This window comes from Mus pahari, chromosome 13, assembly GCF_900095145.1.
Source record: "Mus pahari chromosome 13, PAHARI_EIJ_v1.1, whole genome shotgun sequence".
NCBI classification, from domain to species: Eukaryota; Metazoa; Chordata; class Mammalia; order Rodentia; family Muridae; genus Mus; species Mus pahari.
Genome location: NC_034602.1, coordinates 20,997,481 through 21,024,903, shown reverse-complemented (window position 1 = coordinate 21,024,903; position 27,423 = coordinate 20,997,481). Strand labels below are relative to the sequence as shown.

The 27,423-nt window shown below is 47.4% G+C and overlaps 1 protein-coding gene across 5 annotated transcripts in view; it reads right to left on the bottom strand.

Moving 5' to 3' along the window:
• Positions 1 to 27,423, bottom strand: part of Tns3 (tensin 3) — a 230,283-nt gene that overhangs the window by 81,694 nt on the left and 121,166 nt on the right. For all 5 annotated transcript variants that reach the window (XM_029545266.1, XM_029545263.1, XM_029545264.1 and 2 more), the window contains 8 exons: positions 25,146 to 25,210; positions 22,144 to 22,227; positions 17,431 to 17,543; positions 16,675 to 16,735; positions 15,846 to 15,921; positions 4,366 to 4,495; positions 4,047 to 4,112; positions 3,110 to 3,214 (listed from right to left, as the gene is read on the bottom strand). In XM_029545266.1, the coding sequence (XP_029401126.1) occupies positions 3,110 to 3,214; positions 4,047 to 4,112; positions 4,366 to 4,495; positions 15,846 to 15,921; positions 16,675 to 16,735; positions 17,431 to 17,543; positions 22,144 to 22,227; positions 25,146 to 25,210 (700 nt within the window). The remainder of the gene's footprint in view (positions 1 to 3,109; positions 3,215 to 4,046; positions 4,113 to 4,365; positions 4,496 to 15,845; positions 15,922 to 16,674; positions 16,736 to 17,430; positions 17,544 to 22,143; positions 22,228 to 25,145; positions 25,211 to 27,423) is intronic.

Sequence of the window (27,423 nt, the reverse complement as noted above, 5' to 3'; positions counted from 1 at the left end):
AGAAGCTACTGAAAGAATAGTCACCCCAAGGGGGACACTCAGAGTAAATATCTAAAGACAAAATAATTTCTCACTCAATAAATACATATCTATTGTAGTTTGAATGCCTGTGGTCCTCTAAGATCCTTTATGTTGAAAAGCAACATCCAAGGAGATGGTATCGGCAGGTGATTAAGGCTGGAAGAGGAGCCTTTGTGATAGGAAGAGCGCCCTTATAAAAGGTACTCCAGGAAGCTCTCTTAACCACCATCCAGCTGCGAAGACACAGCAAGAAGGCAGCAGTATGCAAGCAGACCTAAGGAGAAGCCACTTTGCTGACACCCTGATCTTGCCTTTCCAGCCCCCAAGCCTGTGCAAGACACAAATCTGTGACATTCTGTTACCACACAGTAGCATAATGAGTGTGTGTGGAATGGCTGCCTTTGCCTCTCTGACAATCATTGCCTCTGGGTGTAACATCACAGTAAGAGGGGCCTGAGTGGAGGGGCAGTCTCTACAGGCAGGTATAGAAAGGCTCCATCCTCTCCCTTGCCCTTTCCTCTCTGTGCCTCCTAGGTGTGAGGTGAGGAGAGCTGCCGGGTCCTCCCTCTTGCCAGGATCCACTTGCCACAAGCCGAAAGCAATGCAAATGAGGTGACAACGAACTGAAATCCCTGATATCACAAGTCCCATCCACTCTTCTCCATCCTTTAACCTGAGCCTTGGACAGTGGCTCTTGGGGTACTCCATCTGTTATGTAAATAACTTGACTTCCATCATACGAAGAATGCCACAATTCCAGCAAGAGTTCTTAGCCACATGACCCTGGCCCTTGGTGGTCCCTATTCACAGCCACTGGCTACTTCATTGCATAACTCTCTGGTTCTATTCTAGCCAATAACAGTTTGTCTGGTCACCATCTCCTCCCTGTCCCAGGGCCAATACTTTGATTGATCCTGTTTTCCAAAGTGTCCCTTATCCTTCCTGCCTTAAGCCATCCTGTAGAAAGAAGGGGGCCTGCCACTCTTCTCCAACAGAAGGTAGCAGAAGCATGGCCAATGGGAAAGGACCATGTCACACACTATCATACATCAATAAGATATACCCTTGGGGTTAAGACTAATAACAACCTCATAAGAATAAAACTGGCAAGGGACCCATAATAATCTCTACGTACAGTATGGGTCTTTGAGGCGCAGTGCTAAGTTTTCCGAAAGTATTCAGCTATAATTGTTTCTCTACGCCGCACTGAAGGATTAGGCTTCCGAATGATTCACACCGGGAAGAAACACAGATAGAAAGGTTTGCCTTGTCTACACCTGCCTGCTCAGCCCAAAATTTTACCTGTGTTTTAATGCCTGGAGCTTTCACACTTCACCCCTGGCGCCACTTCAGATCCATATGGATTTCAAATCCCAGCAGTCCCTTCTGTTGAAATTTCACCCTCCCCAGCACAGAAAGGCATGTGATTTCTCCAGTACAAACAGGGAGACATAGAACTGTTAAATCTAGCCCTGGGCACAGATGCCGTCTTCCTGGATCTCCCCAGACTTCCATTTAGTGATGGACAAGAAGCTGATGCTAGTGTGAAGAACTCCACTGGTGTTTGATGTCTCCCATCAGGATATCACTAACTTGACAAACATGACTTCAATTTTCTTTCTCTACACAGGTCTGAGTCTCAGTTAGTAGTTTAAAAAATATAAAAGACCATGCCAGTGAAATACCCCAGTGTGTCTTTGGTGTTTGATGTCTCCCATCAGGATATCACTAACTTGACAAACATGACTTCAATTTTCTTTCTCTACACAGGTCTGAGTCTCAGTTAGTAGTTTAAAAAATATAAAAGACCATGCCAGTGAAATACCCCAGTGTGTCTTTGGTGTTTGATGTCTCCCATCAGGATATCACTAACTTGACAAACATGACTTCAATTTTCTTTCTCTACACAGGTCTGAGTCTCAGTTAGTAGTTTAAAAAATATAAAAGACCATGCCAGTGAAATACCCCAGTGTGTCTTTGGTGGCCCTTCTGTATAGTCAATTACAGGCTCCGTCATTCCATGGCTCTCCAGTTCTAATCTAGCCACTGGTCTCCTGCACCCTCTCAGGCTCAGTACTAGGGCTTTGATTAGCACTTTACCAGAGTTTGATCCCCAGAACATATGTGACAGGAAGAAAAGAACAAGTTCTGCAAGCCTTGTTGACATCCGACACACACACACACACACACACACACACACACACACACACACACACACGAGTTGTGGCATTTTGACCTCTCTATAACCATGATAAATATATAAAATGGACTGTTTGTTTGTTTGTTTGTTTTTAGGGTTTTTCAAAACTGAGTTTCTGCCAGGCGTGGTGGCACATGCCTTTAATCCTAGCACTCGGGAGGCAGAAGCAGGCAGATTTCTGAGTTTGAGGTTAGCCTAGTCTATAAAGTGAGTTCCAGGACAGCCAGGGCTATACAGAGAAACCCTGTCTCAGGGAAGAAAAAAAAAAAACTGGGTTTCTCTGTGTGTAGACCTGGCTGTCCTGGAACTCACTATGTAATCCAGGTAAATTTAACACCAGAAAAGATTAAAGACCAAAGAAACCTGAATGCCCACTTCTCAGAAATCAACCCCAAGGGATTCTCTCTCAGTAGCCCCAAGAGATGACTGTCCCTTTTTTTTTTTTTTTTTTTCTATTTCCTTTGTGGATCTCCAGAGAGCCACAGTGTACATTCGGCAGGTGATCAGACAGAGTGGACATCTGCCTACAACCTGGATAACAAGCAAATGAACAGTGCCGGAAGGTCCACGACCCTGGGAATATGCAGCAAGTGCACACTGCCCCTGCCCAAGATACGACGTTCCTGGGAGTCAGCGTGCTGCGCCAGAACACACTTCTGGCTCCAGTCAGGAGGCTTCATCAGCCCTGCATATGCTACAGCTCTGAAAATTCACCAAGCCTGATCCTTGTGAGCCCCTTCAAAACTGGCAGTGCCAGACACGTGTAGCTCGGGGGCTGTGGGGTGAGGGTGATCTTCATCTTGTGAACGAGAGCAGAGCTCTGCCAATCTAGCCGTGATGACATGCCATCTCTGCCCTGCACGTTCCATTAGAAGCAGAGGCACTCACCTTCTCCATCCGCACTCATGTTCTCATAGGAGTCCCATCGAATCAGCGGGTCTGCTGTGTTATAGTCCACAGTCACTCCCTGGTCACTGTACAGATGTTCCGATCCTATGGGGCACAACCGCTACTTAGCAAAGCCCAGCATCTCAAAACACCACAGGAAATATTAACATGTGAGCTTTGCATTTCATGGTTCCTACCCAAATCTCTAACGATGAGCCCACTAAAAGAGTAATCATTTTCTAAGTAATTAAGAATGGAGTTAAAATGATCACATAGCCAGTCTCAGTATTGGGAAGGTTGAGGACAGATGACCAGATGTCACAGCTTAGGCTACAAAGTAACCATACTTGAAACTGTCACACACAGGAGGCCTGGAGACAGATCAGTACATTTCACTACAGATATATCTAATGATAGATATACACACACACACACACACACACACACACACACACACCATTTTAAACATATTTTCTAAAACACACAGACATTTAGCATACTGTACTGGCAATCCTTTTTAAATACTTTTTCTGAGGGGAAAAGCAAGCATTTGGTACAACCTCATGGATGTAAGTGAACCCTCGGGGACACCAACAAGCACCCCAGCCTGTAAGGGTTCCTTAGTGGGGTCACCTTAGGCAAGTCATACTATACCTTTTGGTCTTTCCCAAGTGAGTGTTATTGTTTCAAAGTCACCTATCCCTAACTATCTTTAAAAAATAATAAATAATAAAAGACCAAGCTTAACAGTAGAGCATCCCTAGATACACAAGACCCCAAGCAGCACAACTAACAAACACACACACACACATACACACGCACATGCACACGCACGCACGCATGGTCAAGGTGGGAGGTGTTAGTACAAGTTCAGGGTCCTCACAACTGACTCCAGCCTGAGCTAGGCTGGCTGCCCACTGTCCTGCCAGTTACCTACCTTGAATCTTCTCAGGTGTGGCCGAGAAGACCAGTTCAATCTTGCCATAGTCAGGAAAACGGTCATCTGAAACAAAGAAGCACAACCACACTGTGTACACACTGTCGCTGCCCTTCCAACCCAGCCAGTGCAAGCTTGTTCCCAAAGCTCTGACCCACCACCTTCACGAGCGGAGTGTCAACCTTTTCCTGGTTTCTCTGAGTTGTTCATCCACAGATCAACTCCGTTTTGTTATGTTGGCAGTAACTCCACGAGCAAGTGGGAAGGAAGACAGGGAAGGACGCTACTTCTGACATCCCAGGGGTCTTTATCCGCTCACCTTTGCAGGCGCTGTCTAGTTCTTCCTTCCCAAACAGGAGCCCGTAGCCCTGCACAGCTCCGGTGTGGAACTGCAGGCGGAAAATGACATCACGGGTGGCCGAGCGGAACTTCTTGTGATAGCATTTCACCTAGTTTAAGAGGGGAAGAAAAAGCAGGCAATGGCTGAGGGGCAGAGCTCACTGCTTAGCACCAAAGTGCCGATGGTATGGCCTCTGAGCAGCTGCGTTCACACTCAAAGTGGACATGTGAAAATACCGCGGAGGCAGATAATCAGTCAGCACACCACTAACCGTCTCCCTACGGCCCCCTTGCTACCTTAACAAAAGGAAAATCTCAAAAGACCACACCCATCAGGCGGAGCTGTGTTGGAAGACATCTGTGGTCTCTTGTCTAGCTTTTTAACAGCTGACTGCAATGACATTTCCCTTTCATCTCAAATCTCCATGTTGCCACCTAACGCCTCTTGGTTCTCACACCATGGAGACACTGGTTACTGCTGTCATCCTGCTGAGTATAGCCTAGAATGTGAGGGGGTAGGGAAATGGAGGAGGGGGTTCACAGAGGCCCAGACAGAGAGACAAGCATTGATGCCGTTCCCTTTCCCAGGTGCCCAGGGTCCTAGCAGGTGACATTTTAGAGGAAGTATTAGAATCACTTCTGTGATTTGAACTGAGGCTGCATGCAGATCCCTGCATGGCTATGTTGACAAGCAGGATACAGCAATTGTAGGACCATGGCCAAAGTGAATGCCTGGTGTGCCCTGTCTTATATTGCTACCAAAGGCTTCCCCACACCAGGCCACAGTGGGGAGAAGACGGGCTGTGAAAAGGACATCACTCAGTTGGCAGAGTAAGAGCCACAAGCCAGAGTCTCCAGGGGTCCAAGGCGGACTGAGCTGAACTCAGCAATGAGACTCTAGAGTGCCCACCGTGGCATACGATGTCACGGGAAATGGTGGTAAGCACTCTCCCTGGTAAAGGATGGCTTGAAAACATCATACTTCACAAATGCAAACAAGAAGCAAGGCATCAAACCTCAATACCCAACAACCAGGCAAGAACATGGGCATGTGACAACTCAATCAAACTCTAACCAGAGAAACTATCCCACGGAAACTCCAGAAAATCGAAGGCCAAGAAGCCGAGGCAGGAAGGCTGGGCACCACAGCCCTTGGGCAGACCCAAATTTTGTTTACACTGTGCTATCTTCCAGGAAACAGCCTGCAAGGGATACTCGTGCTGACAAACATGCACAGGCTCCTCCCAAGCAACCTCCATGAGGATGAAGACACAGACCCCATCTCTAGTAGTCCTGGCACAGAAAATTTGCAGTTGTCTATCCACAATCAAGAATGAAGAAGACCCAAGAGCCATGCTGGCTTCCCAACAACCAATGGCAGGTTGGCCCAGGTCTTCTACTCTCTGTTGTGGAACCTTTGACTCTTCAGCAGAGTTCAAATCCAAGATGGTTTTTGGGGTCAAAGACATCCTTCCAGAATGTTCTTCAGAGCCTTCATGCCTCACACCAACTACTCTTCAAATGTTTAGTCCACTCAGCCAAGACTGATTCTACACAGCCCTCCAATAAGGCCCTGTGTTGGCTAACCCTGTCCTGTTCTCCTCTGGCTGCCTTAGAGAAGTAACAAGGGTCAGGGTGGGGACAGGAGAGGAAAAGTGAGGTCCCTTTCAATCCAGTCTTGCTCCCAAATTGTATACACACTTAAGAGAATAAATATTTGAAGAGCAAGGTCTCAGGAAGTCAGGGCAAGCAGGGGACGTGGATCTAGCTGGGTCCACTCAAGCACGTGCATGATAGTGAGGAAGGACAGCCAGGAGAGAGGGGCCTGTGGACCTGACTAGGTGAACACAGGGGCATCGGGAGATCACAGACACAGACACAGACACAGGGGCACGTAACAAAGCCACACAGTCTCTTCTGTTCTCAGTGGTCTCGACTCGCCTTCCACCCACTCAAGTTACTAGCATTCTTCTCCTGTGGCCACCTCCCTAGTCCTTTCCTCTTCCCCAGATCCTTCCCGGGGCTACGTACTCCGAGTACACCTACTCTGGCCATCCCTCAGCTACACACAAACACTTTGACTCACAACCCAGGCATCTCAAGTCTGTCCAACCCAGGCGTGGGAGGGAAAGGATGGGTATCCACAGGTTGGGCAGCTGCAGGTACCTTGGGCCTGGTGTGATCTCCTGCTTACAATTTTTTTATCTAATACATCACAAGGTCTCAAACACTCCTAGGAATGTCAACAAGAATGATCTGTCACTGAGCAATGCTGTGCTGTTTTTCTGTGACCTCTCCTGTAGGTATTCTGACAATGTTTTACACACACACACACACACACACACATCACACCATATTCCCCTCTCTCAGGACTCCCCACAGGCCTACCATTATAACAGGTCAGACTTTGAGAAGAGTCCTGATAGCTAGGGCCCTGATCTGGTGACCTCTGTCACCCACAAGAAGGTCCAATAATGACCCGCTCAGCATCAGTATCAATTAATCTTTGTAGCCACAGTGGTCAAAGATCAGAACTGTTCTGCTTACTGAGTAGAAAGGACAACACAGCATTAACATGGGGCCCCAGAAGCCGCTTGTTTAGAAAGCATTTCATGAAGATCACTGGCCAATCCGAAACCACTTTGGTTCTCTGGATTTAACATGTACTTACTTACTTGTGTGTCTACAGAATGTTTCTAAAATACCCTGATCCTCTGCTTTCAGATTCTGGAATATTGTCATTTGAAACAATTCAACGTGATGGTCAGTTTTGTGGCAAGCACTGTGTTGAATGATGACTGTCATAGAGCCCACCTAAGGAGCACCTGCACTGACCCCCAACTCAGCAGAAGCACTCCTTACTCAGAGACATTCATCCTCTTGGAACCCTTCGTTCTTTCACTGTAAGATGGATGGCAGCTTTACTTGACAGCGTATATATAGCTACTAAGTACTAAGAGACCTTACAAATCTACCTGTCTGTGACATCTCCATGATTACTCTAGCCTGTCCGTATCGTAGACTGCGTACCTATAGACTCAATCAACTTCAGAACACATGTAGGCTTTCTTCTCACAGCCATTCCCTAAACACTGTGGAGTACTATTTACATGGTACTTATATTGTATTAGCAGGTGTGATGAGCAATCTAGAAATTATTTGAAGTAGGTAGGAAATGTACATACGGTGTATGTAAGGAGTTAACTGTTTTATAAGGTATGTGAACATCTTCACATGTCCGTATCCATGCAAGCCCTAGAGCTAATCATACATACATGCTGATAAACAACCATGCAAGTTATACTACTTAATGATTAACTTAAAGCATGAATTTCTAGGAAGGGAATCGTGGTGCTCAGACCTGCTGTTAGTGGCGACAGCCATGGAAGAGTCTGAGTGGTCTCCTTTTCTTGTGCTCTGAGGAAACAGTCTGGAAACCTTGCCCTAACCTTATTTCCTTACATTTGTACCAAGATATATCTACACCCTCAACTAGATGATAGGATGATGGGGCCTGGGACCAGGTAAAAAACTGAGTCCTTAAGCTAAAGGCAGGCACCCAGCCCTTGGAAGGCTGGGGAGGAACAATGCCTGAGCTGGGTGAGTCAGCTCTTAAGGACAGTCAGTGTCCACTCTCCTCCCGATGTGCTAGGCACAGACAAGGGAGACCCAAAGTTCCTCTTACGTTCGCTAAGAAGAACAGAGTACTCGAACATCCCCTAGAGAAATGGAAGTCCCATTTTGGTCCATCCCCGCTTTGTGGGACTATGCCATGATCTCCCTCCCAGCTGAGTGTGATTCCAGAGTCCCAACACTGTCAAGTCACAAACAAAAAGCAAGGAAAGGTGAGCAGATATGGGCCGCAACAAAAAACACAATGGAGGTACAAACGAACGAACGAACGAACAAAAGGATGAAAGAAAGAAAGAAAGAAAGAAAGAAAGAAAGAAAGAAAGAAAGAAGGAAGGAAGGAAGGAAGGAAGGAAGGAAGGAAGGAAGGAAGGAAGGAGAAAGAGAAAGGAAGGAAGGAAGGAAGGAAGGAAAGAAAGAAAGAAAGAAAGAAAGAAAGAAAGAAAGAAAGAAAGAAAGAAAGAAAGAAAGANAAGGAAGGAAAGAAAGAAAGAAAGAAAGAAAGAAAGAAAGAAAGAAAGAAAGAAAGAAAGAAAGAAAGAAAGAAAGAAAGAAAGAAAGAAAATTGCAAAAGAATACAGTCACAGATACAACAGAGATCCACCCCCAGGGCCTCTGCTGGGGCAGCTTGAGGACACAATTCTACCTTTCCCTGGTCACACACAAGTGCCCACTGTAAGAAACAACAAACACCAGTGCTATTTGTGCAACTCCTTAAGGCGGCTTCACCTGTACTCACAAGCCCAGTCACTGGTCACAAAGCCAGCAACCATAAAGACAAAGTACAAGTGGCTGTGGTTTGCCCAGGCAGGGCAGCAAGATAGAGCATGCCAGATGGAAAGATGTTTACAAGCTCTGGACCAAGTGCTGAGACGGGTAGGGGGCAAGCTGGCTCAGGCCCCAGGCTCTCTGCCAGGTTCCTGGCAGGCCTGCAGCAGCGTGAATTCCTGAGCAGGTTACATAAGCTGCAGGGAGCCTCCCCAGGGAAGGGCCTTACACCTGACCACAGTGTACTTTGAAGCAGGATCACAGAATCTGACCTTTTGTGAAAAGCACTTTGTAAAGACAGGAGCGGTCCACTAAGAAAGGTCAGAGGGATAGCCCAAAGCAGATATATCAATGTCAGCTTTGTTGTCGCCAGTCACAGCGCCACCTGCTGGTCACCAGCCAAAAGGTATAATAGAGAGCTCTCTTTCTCAGGAGTCACTTACAGCTCTACCAGGCCATTCCTTCTTCGGAATCTGCTCCTTTCTATCTCTGCTACCTGTCTCAGTGCAGAAAAAAGCAGCAGGTCCGCACATAAGGTAACAGTCACTGAAATGAAGGAGGATTCTGATTGGCTTAAGGGGACAAGGTGCGTCTTAGAAGCAGTAAGATGAAAGATGGTCCAGAAGCAGCCTTCTGCCATTATTACAACCCAAGGGCAGTTTGCTCACACAGAGGACTCTGGGAGGTAAATCTAGACACACTTTCTGCCCCTTGTGGGGAACGTTCCAAGTCACAGTGGCTGCCAGATCCCTTGTGGGAAACGTAACGACCAGCATACCTGAGCCTAACACATTTCCCCACCTGCATACTTCAGGCTTGTACACTACATACACAGCACAACATGTCAGGTGGTTGTGGGCAGAAGTAAAGGACAGCACGACAGTGAGGCCCGCAGGGGCTGGCTTGTGCTTTGAACATCTATTTGGTTCCTTTGAGCTGGGCAAGGTTGTAGAGGAGGAATGTGGGGTAAGTCCAGAGTTGCCAAAGCCCAGGACACAGGATCGGTGATGGCTCAGCTCACTCACTGTCGTGGGAGCACTGCCAGCACAGAACATGTTCCAGCATCTTCTCTTTCCTAAACTCTCAAGGTGGGACCAACAGCATGGGACTTCTGAGCTATGGTACAAGGCAGGCTCCACAGACTAGGATCTGAGAGTTGACTGGGACTCCTGATCCTGCACCCTCTGGGCTGAGCACAGTCGCAAGCTATGCCATTGCCATTTACATCTGACTAGGGAAAAGGGTCTTTTCTACTGTAACAGGATGTCAGCTCATCTTTGTGCATACACCAGCCTGTCAACTGCGTCAGCTCCCTGCCTGCCCATTCAGCTAATCTAGCACATGAGTCTAAGCTCCGAGGGCAGGCCCTGAGCATGTCTCTACTGAACTCCTATGCCAGCCACTTTAGGAACTTGATCACCAGTGATGGCCAGTGATAAACCCCAGCAAAGGTGTCCAGTCACCTACAGCCGACTGTCAATCATACCACACATTCTAGAATACACTCACTGTGGGCTAGCCGATGCCCTTTTTATACCCACAAATCAGAAAGCTCTAGGACCTCAGAACGTGACTCTACTTGAGATGACATTTTTATGAAGAGCATTTAAATAAGGCCGTCAGGGTTGGCTTGGATGAACTATAGCTGGCATCCTTGTAAAAAGAGGTTAGGGCTCAGGGAAATGATTCTGGTAAGACCACCTACCTATGATATAGGCCAGGAGAGACCAATCCTGCTAATACCCTGACCTTATACAGACTTCGAGCCCCACAAGAGCAAGAGAACAGAAATTCTTTCACAAGCCACCCAGTCTGGGGTGAGTGTCCTTTGATCATGGCCGTTTTGGCGGCGTACAATGGACCAAAAGTGCTGTCAGATTTCTGACAGACAGCAGGTCAGCCTCATAGCAGTCATGCCTATGAACTGTGCAAGGAAAAATTACACTGTGATGGAAAAATACCCTTGTCAGCTTCCACGTCTCCCACAGCCTATCTGATAACGCTGCAGAAAAAAAAAGTGCAGAGCATACAAAAAAGAATTATAAACACAGGAAGTGTAAATCAAATCAGAACGCAATCCTAAAAATATTCCATGTGAGGAATGAAAACGGGTACAGGAAGGAAATCGTCTTATCGAAACCAAGTATCTCTTAAGGAAAGATCTAGAACCTCCGGTGTGCCAGCACTCCTAATGGAAATGAGTCACCCATGAGGAGCTAGCTGTCCTGTGGCATGAAGTTCACCTCCAGAGGCCCTCAAGCCTGAATCTCACACATTATGCACCACAGTTTTCCAGCACAGCTGGCTCCTGTTTCCCTAAAAGCACGCCTAAGACGCTGCTCCGTATCACACCATGCCCACACGTCCTTGGGAAAGTCATCCCCAGTTCTTCCAGAGGGCTAACTGCAGCTTCTCTGGAGTGGCACAAATAAGGAAAAGGAGAGAAGCAGCCTGGGGCAGGAGGGAGAGAGCTCGGTCCAAGACAGCTGCCAGGTGTCTAAGGAAGGCTCTGCTCCAAAGGGTCTTAGCAAGCCAAAGAGGCAAACACACAGATATGGCACCGCAGCTATCATAACTAGAGAGGGTACCACCACTGAGCTGGGCAGTGGAGGGTCTAGGCTCAAGTTTCCCTTTTCTAAACCTGAATTAGACAGGAAGAGGACCAGAAGGTTTGAGGGCCTAGTCAGAGGCAAAGAGAAGATTCTAGAAAGTAAGCAGAGAAGCTCCTGAGAGAACAGATGCCAGGCAGGCAGCAGCTAGAGCATTTGGGGAGATGTCAACCTGTATTATGGGTTAAGTCTGTAGCCCCTAAACTCCATGGGGACAATAGGAGAATATGGGAGCTCTCAGGCATGATGAAGTCAGGAGGCTAAGCCTTCTGAGTGTCATTAGCACCCTATAGAGACTCTAGACCCCTTTCCTGTAGGGGAGTACACAGGGACATGGTGCTATTACACACAAGAAACCAAGTCCCCACTAGATATGGAGCCTACCAGCCCTGGACACTGGACTTCCAATCTGCAGAACTATGAGAAAGTCCCATTGCCTGTAAGTGATCATCCATGTAAGCATTTGTGCATCCATGTAAACACACGTGAAGACCATTTAAGTACCCCAGTGCAACAGTGTTCTACAGCAGTAGCCTAAACAAGTGAGGCCAGCCAGGGGAACCAGCAAGAAGAAAGGGGCGGGGCCTATGCTCACAACTCCTCCAACCAGCACAGCCCTTCTTCTTGATACAAACTCAGCACAAGCCTCATGCTTACGCTCAACTACAACATACTTCTAAAAGACATCCCAATGTGCCGTGGCCCTGGTCTGTTGGCCCCGGAAGCTCCCTCACTTCAGCTCTCAGCAGAGGCTGGCTCCTGGCCTCCATGACTGGCTGTGCTTCATGGTCAGCAGAACACCCAGGACTGGCTCTTGGGATCACCCAAACCCCCACTGCCGGTCACTTTCCACTTCTAAGAACACGTCCCATTAGGTTGCTTCTGGTTCCGAGGCAGCACTGCTCTCCGAGGTGCCTGGGGCTCCCAGGGGTTGCTGCTGTCCCTGCCTTGACCCCTCCCTTTCGCACAGGACTTCGTGTGTGCTATATGAAGAGAGGGAGAAACACGGTGCAGAAATGCCCTAGCTGGAACCAGGGCACTGGTTCCCTCTCGGACTACTCAATGCCTCTTGTACTCTTCAAGGTAGAGCAACTGGGATCCTCAAATGAGGTTAGTTTTCTTCCATTGGTACAAGTGCTACATTCTGATACAGATTTAAGGTTTTCATTAGCATGAATCTTCGTATATTGATTCAAAATTTAAGGTTAACTTTGTTATAATATAGTATATGTAAATTTCAACTCTTGCATAGGTATTATGCCTATGCAACTCATTTAAAAATACAAGGTTTAACCCCAGTCCTTTTAATTACAAACTATTTAAAATAACTAAGTAATGCAAGTTAAGAGTCAGTCAATCAAGCTCGTGGTCATGTTAGATACTAGTCTAGATTTACAACAGAAATATCTATCCTCCAGTAAACACATAATAGATTCCTGGAGACAAGCAACGTTTGTTAGATATGCTGTGAATAGATATGTGGTCTTCAAAAGCCTCAGAGAGTCACAGAAAATGGCATTTAAACATAATTTTATGATTTTAAGACATGTCGACTCCTGGCAGTACCCCCATTCACCTTAGTAAAAAATGATGGACATCAAAACCTCCATCTGGAGTGGCTTCCATTGTGCCAAGCTAGTGCTGGGCAAAGAAAACGCCCTCACTTCATCACCAGACAAAACATGGTCCAAAGAGGACAAACAGATGCAGGAAGTTGACTGACAAGCTCTGCCAAGACGGGGTAAGCAAATCCTTCATAATCTCTGCTTCGTATAGTTCTGTCAGATGTTCTGGGCCAGATGGCTGAAGATAAATATCCAATGTTATAGAGAATATTAGAGACTCTCCAGGTGGTCAGCTGTCTCCGTCATTTCTATAATTTTTGGAAGCTGCATTCTTGTGCTTCCTACATACTCAGATAATATTTCTTCCTTCTCAGGTCTCAAAAGAGAGAGAGGAAGACGCCATGGATGGAGTAAGGGATCGTAAGGACTGGCCATGACGGCCGGCCAGCTTGAGTAAGAGTGGCCCAGGAGTAATATGGCAAGTCACATCTCAAGGTTATTAACAGGGAAGTAGACAAAACAGCCAGAGAGTTGATGGCAGCCCAGCTCTAGTGCTGTCTTAGGCTTATTAGAAATATAAAAGTTTTGTTTCTTTTACCTGGGAAATGAATAATCTGAAGTGAGGTAGAAACCCCCAATTGAGATTAATTATTACCACAACAACCTCCCTTACCCAAGAGCTGACCATCACCCCACAACTGACACTAAAGAGGTTCCCCACCTTGCGTCAAATGGGCTTGCAAGTTCAAGTTGGAAATTAAATTTTTCTGAAGGTTCAAATACCATCAGTTTAAACTTCCTACAAAGGGACAGAACAGTACAGACCCTGAGATTAATAGCTTCAAACAATAGTCTGCTTATAAATGTCACTCAATAGCCACGGGTCACTGACATGTGATAAGAACTGCCTCCAGGTGACCTCTGGATGCTACCCACATCATCATTCACCTAGCCAACTGGTAAATGGCGGCAATCCACAGGAACGTTTTCCTGAGCTAAAGCAAGAGCCAGCTCCACAAGGATACACAGAGCCAGGAACAAGCCACGTCCAGGCATGTCTACCAGTAAACATCTCCCTCACCCATGCAGAGGTCCATTCATTCCCTGTGCCACCTGATTTTTCTCTGAACCACCTCAGTGACCAAGAGTTACCTCCCAGCCACAGACCCTCTATAAACAGTTCCCCATATGCACAGATCCATTTCCCAGCGGCCACAGTATAGACAATGTCTACTGGGGCCTGTATTCTGCCTGCTGCCTGCTATGGGGCACATAGTACAAGGTAGAGGTGCCTAACCAGGGGCTCCTCTAGAGGGAGAGGAGGTGACAGACCTTGCTGATAGTGACAAGGCTTGAAATGCTTCAGGATGGCAGGATGTGGTCCATCTCCTATCCTGTCCCTCCACCCCTCCCCACATCCCAGTGTTGGGCACTGTCCTGGGATACTGATGTGAGTTTGTTCCTCTCATGTTCACAAAACTTAAGCAAGGTCCTCACTAGGCAGAGGCCATAGCTCCCCAAAAGAGAAAAGGACCAGGCATGTCCCTTTCCAACTTGATGAGCTTCCTAACAAAGACACACATGCTAGGGAAGGTCCCACCAGGAAGCGTGAGGCCAAGCCACCATGGCCTACCTGAGCCACACAGGTTTGGCTCATTTGGCCTTTGCAGCTTCGTCAGCTTCTCTTCTCCAACACAGACTATGTTCCCAGGAGGCATCTCGAAGACAAAGAAACTACTCTCTACCTCTCTCCTTCCTGTGTCCAGTGCTAAGACTGGAAACTCAAAAACCAAACAACAACGACAAAAAAGACAACAACAACAACAAAATGAAGCTCAGGACACCAGAATAAAAACTAAAAATTTGAGAGGGGCAAAAAGGGAGGGGAATGGAGCAAGGGAAGAAAAAAATAGAGGAGAAGAAGGAAGGTGTGTGAAGAAAGACAAGAGGAGAGGAGAAGACAGAGGGAGGAAGGCAACTGGAGGAGAGACAGAGTCACCTCCCAGTGGACTGAGTTTCTGGATTGTCCCCACTCTCCAGCTGTATGAACAGAAGCCACCAGCCCATGAACAGAAAGCTCAGGTGGAGACTTAGCATTGGTTTTCCAGAAAGTAGAGGAAATGGGAGCTACACACCCAATCTTCAGTCAGCTTGCTCATCTAGGCTTTCCCCAACCTCCCACCGCTCTTAACAAGGTCTGAGTGTCAGTCTTTCTGTCCTTGAGAACAGGGAGGTGCCCACTCTGGGTGAGCTATTTACAATAAAACGCAACACAAATTCCTAAATCACCCATCATCTCAACAAAGTAGGTCTGCCAAGACCACGAACAGATCATATCTAAATTATTCTACACATGTCAGAAGCTGTGCACATGCCTTGCAGGCTTTCCAGCCAAACCTCTCCTAAAATTAACTTTACACACATAGATTCTTTTGTAGTCAAGACAGGAGGTGGAAAAAGTTATGTTTAATCTCTTCCAAGAACAAAATTATCTGGAGAAATCACTGTGTTGATCATTATAACCACACTGTAACAACACCAGTCGTCTGGCTCTCTCTACTATACTCAGGGAGCCCTGGGATCACAAAGGAGGTCAGGGAGCGGGATGCTCAGGGGGCTGTGGCTGAGTAGGGACTTTGTTCTGCACAGACCCAGGAGCTCTGTTATAAAAGATGATCAAGGACAAAGATCTGTCACTGTAATTAAAATACTTTTACTCACAAATTAAAGTCCTGAGGATCATGCTGTTTTCCTTTCTCCTGCTGGTTACTTCCCCTTCTTTGAGGAGGTTGTAAACCGGGTGGTTTTGTTTTAAGGCAAAATCAATCTGCCTTCCAGGTCACTATCCTGGGTGGCTGACACAATGGTCATAGCCTGTGGATACTCACCATGATGTCACCCTTCAGCAGCTGGGCCGGCTCGATGGCGATGCGGATCCTGCTGGGGTTTTCAGAGCCGACATTGCTTCAGATGAACAAGAAAACAGCTCATTATACAGTTCCACGATTTCATGACCACACAGTACAAGCTGAGAGAATGACTAGATTTTACACAAATAGCCCAGAACTCAGAGGCTGTACCTTATGGAAATTAGTCAAAAGGTTTGAGAAAGCTCTGAGCTGGAGTGAATTATTCTAGCATCATCATAGCCCCAGACTGGAAAAGTCATGCTTAGGGTTGCCTCAGCCAGGAGAGGTACCAAGTTGGGGAAAGACTGCTTCTGTGACAACTGGAGGATACAATGTCCACAGTGTCATCCTTGCATGCGAGAAAGCACCTGGGGGGGGGACAGAATTTGAGCCCAGAAAAAAAAAATGAGTCTTTCTGGGTGCCAGGAGCCAGGATATCTACTGTCTTTCTCATTTTCTGTCACTGTGATCAAAGTGCTATCTACATCATGGCAAACCAAACTTAGGAAGCCATACAAATTCTGAGGATACCTGAAACACTAAGGGGATATAAAAACCATGGGTGACTTTGACCTAGCGCTTTCCAGTAGACCAGCTTCCAAACAGTAATGGCACCCCTCTGCCCCAGAGGCACCACTGTTCAGTACCCATTGGAGCCAACTAGAGATGCAGGGACCATGCACCTCTCAGAACAGCAGCTAGGGACCTTGGCATGACTAGGCCCCCATTCTACTTCTTGTGAGAGAGAACCCATTTCACAATCCTTCCCCAAGTCACCCTAAAAACCCAGCACATGCCAGGTACTTACTAGATCCCAGATGTGTACACAGGCTGCATAGCTTGGTAGAGCTTCAGAAAGGGCCGGCAAGCTGAAAGAGAGGCACACACCAAGGAAAGACAGGATCATGAACATGCGCACAGATGTTCCACCAACGAAGTAACATGGCTGGACCCCCAACCAGAGGGCTGCTTTCACCATTGGGCCAGGGGGGCGGGGAGTTAAAGACAACCTGTAGTTCTGTAAGTTCACCTTACTCCTGATAATCAGGGAGACTAGAAGCTACAGCTACAATGAGCTGATGATTGGATGCAGCCAGGGAGCAGGGAGCAGGAGACAGGCTCTGCCCCAGACACAAGCTGTGAGCATTTGCATGGGACAGGGGGCAAGGTCTCTGGCCATATGCTGTGAGTGCCTACATGAAACAGGGAGTCAGGGAATATGCCACAGAGGAAGAAGGAAAGGATGCTGAGTGAGGGGATGGTCTACTGTGCTGGATTATCTCAAAGCTATGGAAACCTTGAGAAGAAGCACACAGCTGAACCTCTACAGAGCTGCTGCCTCAGAGTGACCCTGGCCTAGCAGGAGGAGTTCATGTACTGGCTACAAGGCTATTTGTAATCCCTTCGTAACTGCCTGTCCCTCCCAGGATTGATGGTTTGATCCCACCTCACAAAGCTGGAGCTCTGCTGACACATTATCACCAAGGAACAGAACCTAGTTCTCTCGGGAGGAAAAGGCCGCTTGTTTAGGGCTCTCTCTAGTGTGGACTGGGAAGCCTCTCACCTCCTCCAGTGTCAAAGCTGGGGGCACCGTGCAGGATGACGAAGTGTAGGAACAGAGGTGAGGTGTTCATCTTCATGGCTCCAGACAGTAGCCCACTGAGAAACTGCACGTACCTGCAAGAGACAGCGGCTAAGACTCCACAGCCGATTCACAGCTGCCGAGTCTCCGCGGCAGGCAGGCAGTACAGAATGGAAACTGCGGCTGGAGATCCTGGGGATACTTTGTCCCACTGTATACAAGAAACAATTATCATCCTATGCTTGTCATGGGGAGTCACTGCTTCGCTGAAGCTCCACCCACAGCTCTGAAAACTGCTGACGCCATCATTTACGTGTAAGGATCTCTTTCACACATGAATGCTCACACCTTGGAGGTCTCCTCACCTATTCCTAAGCCCATTACCAGCAAGTCTAGCATGGCAAACAGAGTGACATGGGGCATACCAGCTGCTCATTCCACTCACATGAGCCATGTAGAGCATGAGGAGTATTAACGGCCCCTAACCTCCTGCTCTCCCACACACACATCTCCAGAGCGCGCTCATCTCAGCTGAGGTTCACCCATGGCCACCCATATATACTGAAGGTATGACTTTTGTCATATGAATTCTGGCACTGACCTCAATTTTCCAAGCTAACTGTCACACACCTCTGCACACATGTCAGTCAAGAGAGAGGTTCTACACTATGTGTGATCAAATGTTCCTCATAAAGTATGACCTGGTAGCAATGACCGGAGTGTGAGCTGTACCCTTGCCACAGCCTGATGCTCCTCTGACCTCCACCATTCCTTTCTCTGCCCTCCCTGGCATAACTGGATCCTGCTCCCATGGAAGCCCAGAGGTAGCCAATGCCCTAGGGCCCAGATCCTCACCAGAGCCTTCAAGATGTCTCTTGGAATCTGTCTGCTTTCTTGCCTTTCTCCAACAAAGTGCTACACTCATTGCAAGAGGGAAGAAACGACCTGCTATCAAACTAATGGTCCATGCAGCAAGCAGGAAGCAGGAAGTGACCTTCACCAAGTCCCCGGATGAATACAGTCACAGGCTCTACCTTAGAACAGATACATTTCAAATGCCCACTGGAATGTAGACCCAGATCACGGTTAAACAGCTGAGTTTGGAGGCAAAATAAACCAAGCAGAAAACTTTTAGGGTGTTCCCAACTTGGGGTTTACCCTTTTGGAAAGCTTTACTATAATCCACAAGCATTCGCTTCACTGTAGGGAAAACCCACAGTGACAGACAGGTGGCGACAGCCTCCCACAGTCCCAGTGGCACACTGCTACATTGTTACAATGAAGGCAAAACTTTCCAAGTTACAGAAGCCTGGTGTCTGTCCCCACAAACTCAGGTAAGCAGGCCATGGGTATCCAGCCTCTACACTGCCCCAGTTTACTCTGATTGCAAAGGTTCCTAGCCTCCTGTATACATGTGCAGGAAGGGAGAACCAGCTTGTGACCTATCAGCTGCGCTCTGTACACAGCAGAACTCATCAGTCCCCTTGGGTGGGTGGCCTTAGGCAAAGGTAATGGACTTACACACGAGGCCAGGGTAGAATACCTACGACCCTGCTTAGGGTAGCTCTGCCCTGGTCCCAGCTCTGGGCAATCCTGGACACTAGGAAATGTGTGTCCTTGACTTGTCTTTCCTGTGAAGGGACTCTCTGGGCGGCTCTTCCATGACTCCCTCGGATAAGACAGACCTTCACTCGGAGAGACTTGGAGCTTTGAAGGCTCAGTGTTGGTAATGGCCACTTCCTTCTCCGGTGCGCATCCAACCCAGGCACTAGGATGGCCAGGGTCCCTGCTAACATTTCCTCAGACATGGCAAATCCTATGTGGCTCTGCAGCCTGAAGATTTGTGACTCCCACTGTGTGTGTGAGACACTCTTCAGGGATCGGAGACGTCTCCCTGCCCCGAGGCCACCAGCTCCTAACAATACCACAGGTGGGAGGCTTTCGGGTTGTCAGTTGACTCTCTGGGAATGCTGCCCCAAGTGTCTTCTGGTTTGGTGTCCCCTGACCCCCCAGGCATGGTAACATACCTGTGATCCCAGCACTAGGGAAACAGAGGCAGAAAAGTCACAGGTTTAAGGCTATCCCGGGCTACACAAGACCCTGCCTAAAAAAATAAATAACTAAATAAACCAAAAACAAAAAGAAAAAGCACTACGTCTTCCATTGTGCAGCAACAGCTAACAACAGCAGACTTGGGCTTCTACACAAGCTTGCTCATGAGGAAGCTGCGACAGAGTCACTCATGGACAGGTTGTTATTCAGGGAGGAAAGACCTTCACCTGCACCCCAGGTCTCAATTAGTTTTTCCTCATTGAAGCTTGCTCTTAATGACTGTCATCTTCCCAGCTGCCCGCTAGGGGGCGCTCAGCTCACAGTGGACCCACGCAAAGAGAAACCACAGTAAGAACGTCCATACAGGTTCGATGTCCATGGTTTCAACCAGGTTTCAACATCCTGGAAGATAAGAACCCCGATCTTTACCTGAGACATGCAGGTTATATCTGGGATTGCTACCATGTGCCCCTAATGATTCCCTATACAGTACAACTTGGGAGAGTGTAACAGCTAGGCACTCTGTTTACACTGTGTTCAATTTAACAGCTAGGCACTCTGTTTACGCTGTGTTCAGTGATATATGGAACCTAGAAGTGGATGGATAGTAAGCTGGAAAGAAGAAAGTAAAGTGGATGAACTGAAGGCCATCACGGTAATGTGTCTTCTCTCATATGTGAACCTAGATTTTACATATGTGTACACAAACACGCACACACACACACACACACACACATACACACACACACACACAAACCTGGGGGAAGAAAGAGAACCAGAGGGAAGAGGAGGTACAGAAGAGGGTATAAATGTTAGCATAATGGATAATATAGTTATCAAATGTTATAATGAAATCTATTGTTTTATACACTAATAAAAATTTGAAAACACACAGGGTACACAACACAGAAGGATACACGTCAGCTCTACACAAATTCCAAGTCATTTTATGTAAAGGCCTTGAGTATCTGCAGGCTATAGATAGGATCTAGATCCAGTCCTCTTCGGAAGGTCCTGGGTGATACCTTCTGTGTCCATGGTTGCTTAAAATGTTGAGACTCTCAGCCACAAATCCTAAATTTCTCCCTCATCCTCAATAGAGTTAACTGCGATCTTTACTTTGAAGTAATTTCTTGGCGTTGGTCCTAACAAAACCTGCAGAAGAGCAACCCTGCCCACAGGCATTCAGACAACAGTGAGGTGCACAGCCCATGAGTGCAATCGTCACATTTTCCTGCTCTCTCCCATGTTTCCTGAGGTTTATCCCAGTTGCTAGACCACTCAATAACTATTTGGTTTGTGTCTTCTAATGCAGGCACCGGGCAAGGTGGCAAGAAAAGGGGCAGAAAGAAAGCGGCCCTAACCTCAAGCACGGAGCAATAAACTGGAATGCAAAACTGAGCTGGACGCACTTTAAAATGAGATGTCTTCCCTCGTTCTCCTTCACACTTCCCAGCACCATTAGAAGCTACTCCTTCTATAAGTAGTGGGCCCTGGCGGCCGCGCCGGCCTGCTGAGGCCATGCCTTTGTGGGAGCTGCATCTTGTTTGCACCTCGGCTTCTGTGCAAGTCTTAGGAATGTAGCCATTTTGGAAACTGCTCAGTGGAAAAATAATAGTTCGTGGGTTCATAACCGAACAGGGGCTGCTCAAGCAAAATAAATCACCATAACATGCTCAAGTCTGGAAAAGCCGATTCCCTGCTGGGGCCTGTTGCTCAAAACAGAACACAGCCTGGCTCCAACCCACGGTCCCAAAATGCAGCCCACATTCTCTCAAACCGAAAACTGTCTGAGCGAACCCAGACCATTAGAATCCTCATGTCTGCTGGCCCAGCCTGCATTTGTATTACAGAAAGCAGATGTAAAGGATCAAGACTCACATACAAAGGTTTGAGGTGAAAATAAAATCTTATCTCCAAAATGGGGGCCATTTTACAGCTGCCTTCGGAATTCTTGGACAAATTCTGAAGTTATGACAAAACTGCCATGAAATTATGTGAGGGCCTCAAAAAGAGAAAGCCCTGTTCCCTGACGGCCACACCCCAACATTTCAGGGGCTACTATATGTTGCAGCCAGAACAGGCTGGTAGGGAACAGCCAAGAGAAATTCTCTCCAGCTTCAACGAGCTGACACTGTAGAATAGAAGTGAGCCTATGATGATCTGATACCCCACGTGTGTCAATAAAGCTTAACTAGAATACAATCAGAGGGATTCATTTCCATCCTAGATATGGCTCTAACATTGATGTTAGAACACTGGTGAGCTAAAAACCACACAGTCTGCAACATCCACCCTCTAGTCTCTCCATCAAGTCCCCTGATCCCTGTTCTAGCAGACAGAAATGAGTTCACATTTCATGGCCGTGGACAGCAGAGCTCACTATCTGAAGGAGACAAGGATTCTCCGGGCTGAGATGAGCCGTGGCTCTGCGTCTTTCTCTCTGAGAATGAACCACAGGTGAGAGCCCATAGGCTCTCACCCGACACGAGGCTTTTACTAAACATGTAGGTCTATGAGACTCATATCCTTGCCTTGGGAACCAGCAAACCCCTCCCTCATACTCTTAGGTAAGACCCAATGGTTGTGCAGAGAAGCTGTCTGAGAGTATTCCTCTGGCCCCAAGGATAGACAGATACATACCGCTTCTGGGAGGGTTCCATTAAAGCTGAAACCTTGTCATCATAAAACTTCTTCATTGCAAACCTGTCCAGTGCCTGGTCAGCACTGGGGAGAGAGAGGGGTGAGGAGAATGAGTAAGTATGTCAGGTCAGTGGTATGCCCAGCCCCTCACGGATAAACGGCTGAGGTACACATCCCACATCTGTCAGTGACCTTCTTCCACGAGGAGCTGCACCTGTCCATGGGCAGCCCACCGTCTTTCTGCACGAGTGCACTCAGCTCAAAGCAGGAGCCACGCGGAACTCCTGTCTGAACTCCTCTAGCTAAGGGTGCGATACCACTGTCTCACAGGAGAGGAACGGGCTGCAGGCCCCAGACTCAGGACCCGTCAGAAGAAGCCTACAATGTGCACAGAAGGAGGTCTTGGAAGGATAATGTGTGACGCTGCTAAGCAACGTCAAAGAAAGCTTGAAGTTGAGAATGGGGCAGGGTTGATGGCTGGGAAGGGTGTGTAGGGCCTTGGGCGTCATGGTTGCTCCTGACCTAACTCCACAGAAAGCCAATCTACTTTCAAACAACCTACCTGACCCTCAAACACAGGCCCCAATGTTCAGAGTAGAACTTACAGACCCTTCTGGAAATCTCACTGTGGGGCATCCTAGGGTCACTGAGCTATCTCAAACCATGAAATAAGATTTATGGAAAACAAAAGCGTCTTTAAAAATCTCATAGGCAGCCAGACATGGTGGTACGTGCCTTTAATCAAAGCACTGTGCCTTTAATCGAAGCACTCGGAGGGCAGAGGCAGGCAAAGGTCTGAGTTCTAGGCCAGCTGGGTCTACACAGTGAGACCCTGTCTCAAAAACACAAACAGCAACAAATCAGATAGGTATATGAGTTCTCCATTGGGAAAAAAAAAAAAAAAAGACACATTTAAGAATTCTGAACATAACATTTTCAAAATATACGCAAAAATAAGGAGGACAAGGAAAACACTCTAAATTAAGTTCAGTGTGAGTGACCACTGCCCTCACCCCACTTGTCTCAACACAGGGCTTGGCCAGTGAGGCTGTCACAGACGGAGGACGGTCCATCTGAGCCCAGAACGTGTCAAAGCGGAAGTGCGTAAGTCTTTCAGGTTAGAAGACATAGTCTCATATCCAGTCTGTGACTGTTAGGCACTGTCTTTTCTGGGATCCACTCATTTGATGGGGAAATGCTGGGGAAGCACTCTAGGCAGTGCTAATGCTCACGAGTCACACGATGCTTAGCTCTATCGTTATTCGTTCTGGCTTCGTCTTCTAAACTCTTCAGAGTGCCTGGAACGAGAACGCTCTCTCTCTCTCTTTGTAACCTTCAGTCTCTGTTTTGGGTCACTTGTCGTTTGTGACAAACTTAAATCAGGCGTGTCCCCTGTGGTGTCTAAACTATAACCTAAGGGGGATAGGAGGGATCAGACACGTGTGAAAACGGCACGTCTGGGTCCTAAAGAAAAGGGAAAGCAACCTGGATAGGAAGACCCGGCAAATGCCTGAACAGGTAACAACCGCTCCCACGGATCGCAGAGCCACACGGGGCACATGCTTCGAAGGTGGGATGTCACCCACTTAACTGGAAAAGAATACTGTGACCTCTACTAAACAGCAGGCTTAGCTCAGACCCCAGTATGATGGTACACGAAATATTATAAGGTAGAGACATGCAGAACGGTCACAGCATGAGGAGGCTCAGCTACAGTTCCCACAGTCCAGGTAAGGACAGGACGCTGAGGCCCAGACAGACTCATGCATGCTTCCTGACATTTGCATAGGGTGTACCAACACAGGGACCGCAGGGTTTTACCATTTGGGGGATATGTTCTGGTGAACAAAGCTGGCTCCTCAGATGCAGTTGGAGAAATTTCTCTCGACTATGGAGGAGGATAGGGATGCTCACTCGGGTGGTCTGTACCAAGAAACAACTGGGCCAAGTGTGGTCTCCAACCAAATTCCTTTTACGTAACTGAGGGGCCAATGTGCCTGGGAATCTGGATGCGTCTGGCACACACACGATGCTTATTCAAACCCACAGGGCTCTGCTTTTCACCCTGGGGTAGGGTTTCCTCCCTGGCAAGCACCAGCCTCTTGATTTGTTTCCAGAGAAAACATTCCAAAAGTCCAATTTTACTCCTTCACACAGCAAAGGAGGAGGCTCATAAGGGGGCTGAGAAGGCTTCTATTTCCTTAGGATGGAATGGCCTGGGCACACAACACAGCACAGCTCTTGCATGACCAGGAGTGTGCAAATGACTGGCCTGGGTGGGCATACAGCTCCTGCAGGACCAGGAGTGTGCAAATGACTGGCCTGGGCATATAGCTCCTGCATGACCAGGAGTGTGAACATGATTTTCGTGTGCAGGGTTGGGAAGGACGCTGAGGTCTTGCACCCACTAGGCAAATTCATTAAACGAAACTATACTCCTACCCAACAATGACATTTTCCAAACTGAAATTTAGCCTTTCTTCAGAAAGCACATCCGGAGATACCCTGACTGTCCATTGCCACCATGGCTGGGCTTAGACCAGGGTCCTATCATCTCAGAGAAAAACATACAGTGCACTTTCAGAACATGCAGAACATGATAGCTGTTTATATCATAATTTACAAGGTGTGCAGTAATCTAGTGAGGATTTTCAACAGGGTGACATCAACACGGCTGTTTTCATAAGGAATGCTTGCCTCCATAGAGCTCCTAGGAATCAGTCACACAGAACAGCCCAAACAGGAACTTATCTTTCCCATCCTGCTGGACAATGAGACTAGGCACACCCCAACATTTCAGGGGCTACTATATGTTGCAGCCAGAACAGGCTGGTAGGGAACAGCCAAGAGAAATTCTCTCCAGCTTCAACGAGCTGACACTGTAGAATAGAAGTGAGCCACTGGTACTAAGGGACAGGTCAGGTCAAGATGATTCCCAGGAAGACCTCAGGTGTGAACCAACTTCCAACACCCCGTGGAAATGAGCCCCCTCTCCATCTTACCTGGCTGAGACGTTGGTGAAGTGCATGTAGGACGATATGACCACTCCAATGCGTCCTTTACCACCCTGCAGGAGACCAGAGAGAAACCAATGTCCTTTCTACAGAATCCCACATACCGACAGAATGAGACAGGAGCATGCTCAATCATGAACAGAGTGGCAGAGAACAGGTATTAACCCCTCTGCCTCCCTAACATTAGAGCACCAGCGTTAAGCAGGGAATCTACACACAGGGGCCCATAACAAGAGCAGGTGCTAGCCGGGTGTCTGTGTAAGCCCCTGGAGGGCATCGCCACACGGCAGCAGCCAGTCACTCACCACCTCCCAATTAGGTGAGGCGAACTGGTGCCAGAAAATGCAACAATTAGCATGACTTAATTACGCAGGTGAAACAGGAATGAATGTCTGCCCAGGGGCTGACAAATGACAGCCATCTGTGGATACATATGGCTCTATGTGGCAGGACCTCAGAACCTGGTAAGCTGGTGGTATCCTACAATGGTGCCGAACCCCACGCTTTATTCAGTGTGTGTGTGTGTGTGTGTGTGTGTGTGTGTGTGTGTGTGTGTGTAAGGGGGGGTCAGGGGGGTTATACACAGGGAAACCACATCCCGGGCTGGTGCTAAGGAAATCCTCCTAAACACAGCCATATTCACAGTCAACATCACCAGTAGTAGAGCTTCCTCTACCGCTCTGTGGGGCAGTGCAGCCTCACAGAGAACCATGTAATGGTCAGAAACTTCAGGGGACACTGTTGTGACCTCCTAACAGGGCTCTGCCAACAGTAACCCAAAGCCAGGTCCGTTCTGACCACCTACTCTTTTTCTACAATCTGTGAACTAAACTTCATTATCACATATTTTCAGCATTGCAAAAGAACAAAATGTTTTTAAAAATCAAAACAGAACTAGCCTGTGAGATGTGAGAGTCACACGAAACTTGACCATCATCATCTTATCATCTGCCTGGAGACTGGCTGATCTGCTTCAGCAGCCCACACCCACCCTGCAGAAGCAGGCAAGAAGACATCAACAGGACCCCATGGCATGCAGAGCTAAAATACTACCTAGCCCCTTTGAGAAAAGTTAGCCAAAACATGGTCCCAAGCCATACAGAGCCAAACTGGCAGGTCACTGATTTGTAGCTCCCCAAGAGTCCGTACTAGAGTTTAGACCCTGTGCACACAAGAGGGAACTTTACAACTGAACTCTATCCCTAGCCCCTGGCTCTATTCCTAAAATCAAATAAATGAACAAACTCAATGTTTTCATAAAATCAACTGTCGTGTGAAGCTGGGCATTCTGGGAGATAGCAATGCAGACACTTGGCAGGTTCTTGGCAGTGCGACCCTGGCTCTTAGTATTATGAAGTATAAAGCTACTAATGATATTAATGTATTTCTTGTGTTAAATGGTATTTGTCTCAACAACAGATATCTCTTTATAAGGAAACATCAACTCAGCCAAAACCAGACCCACAGAGGCTGGCCTTTATAGCTGGTAGCATCAGTCATTTCTGTGACACTAGTTACAGGTGTAAAACAGAGGTGGGTGGAGGGGCGTCAGTCAAGACTTGACAGCTCGTTTCAATAGCAGATCGTCTAGACAAAAAAAAAAAAGCTACAAAACTCAGACCCAAGCTACCTCTCAGACACATGGACAGAACACCCCACCAACAGCCACAGAAGGTGCTTCAAGGTCACAAGGAACAGCAACAAGAAACCACAAAGCGAGTCCCAACAGAATTAAGCCTGAAATCCTACCAAGTATCTTTTCTGACCACCATGGTATGAAAGTATGGAGTGGGGTGGTAGGGAGGTGGACTTGCAAAATTCTCAAATACGTAATAGTCAAGCAACATGTTACTGAACAGCAATTCAGTCAAACAAGGGCTTGAAAGGAAAAGTTAAAAATATACACTGAGACGTGGGCTGGAGAGATGGCTCAGCGGTTAAGAGCACTGGTTGGTCTTCCAGGAGCTGGGTTCAATTCCCAGCACTTGCATGCTGGCCCACAACCATCTGAAAATTCAGTTTCAGGATATTAGATATCTTTTCCTGGTTTCCCCTGGCATCGGGCATGCATGTGGTACACAGACATACAATTAGGTAAAACATCCATACACAAAAAATAAATAAACATGAGACAACTACAATGGAAAAAACACATTAAAATGTATTAGACTTAACAAACTCCCCAAGAGGGGAGTTTATAGCAATAAGCATCCATATCTAGAAAGGAAGGAAATATCTCAAATGGAGATTGTAATCTATACTTCAA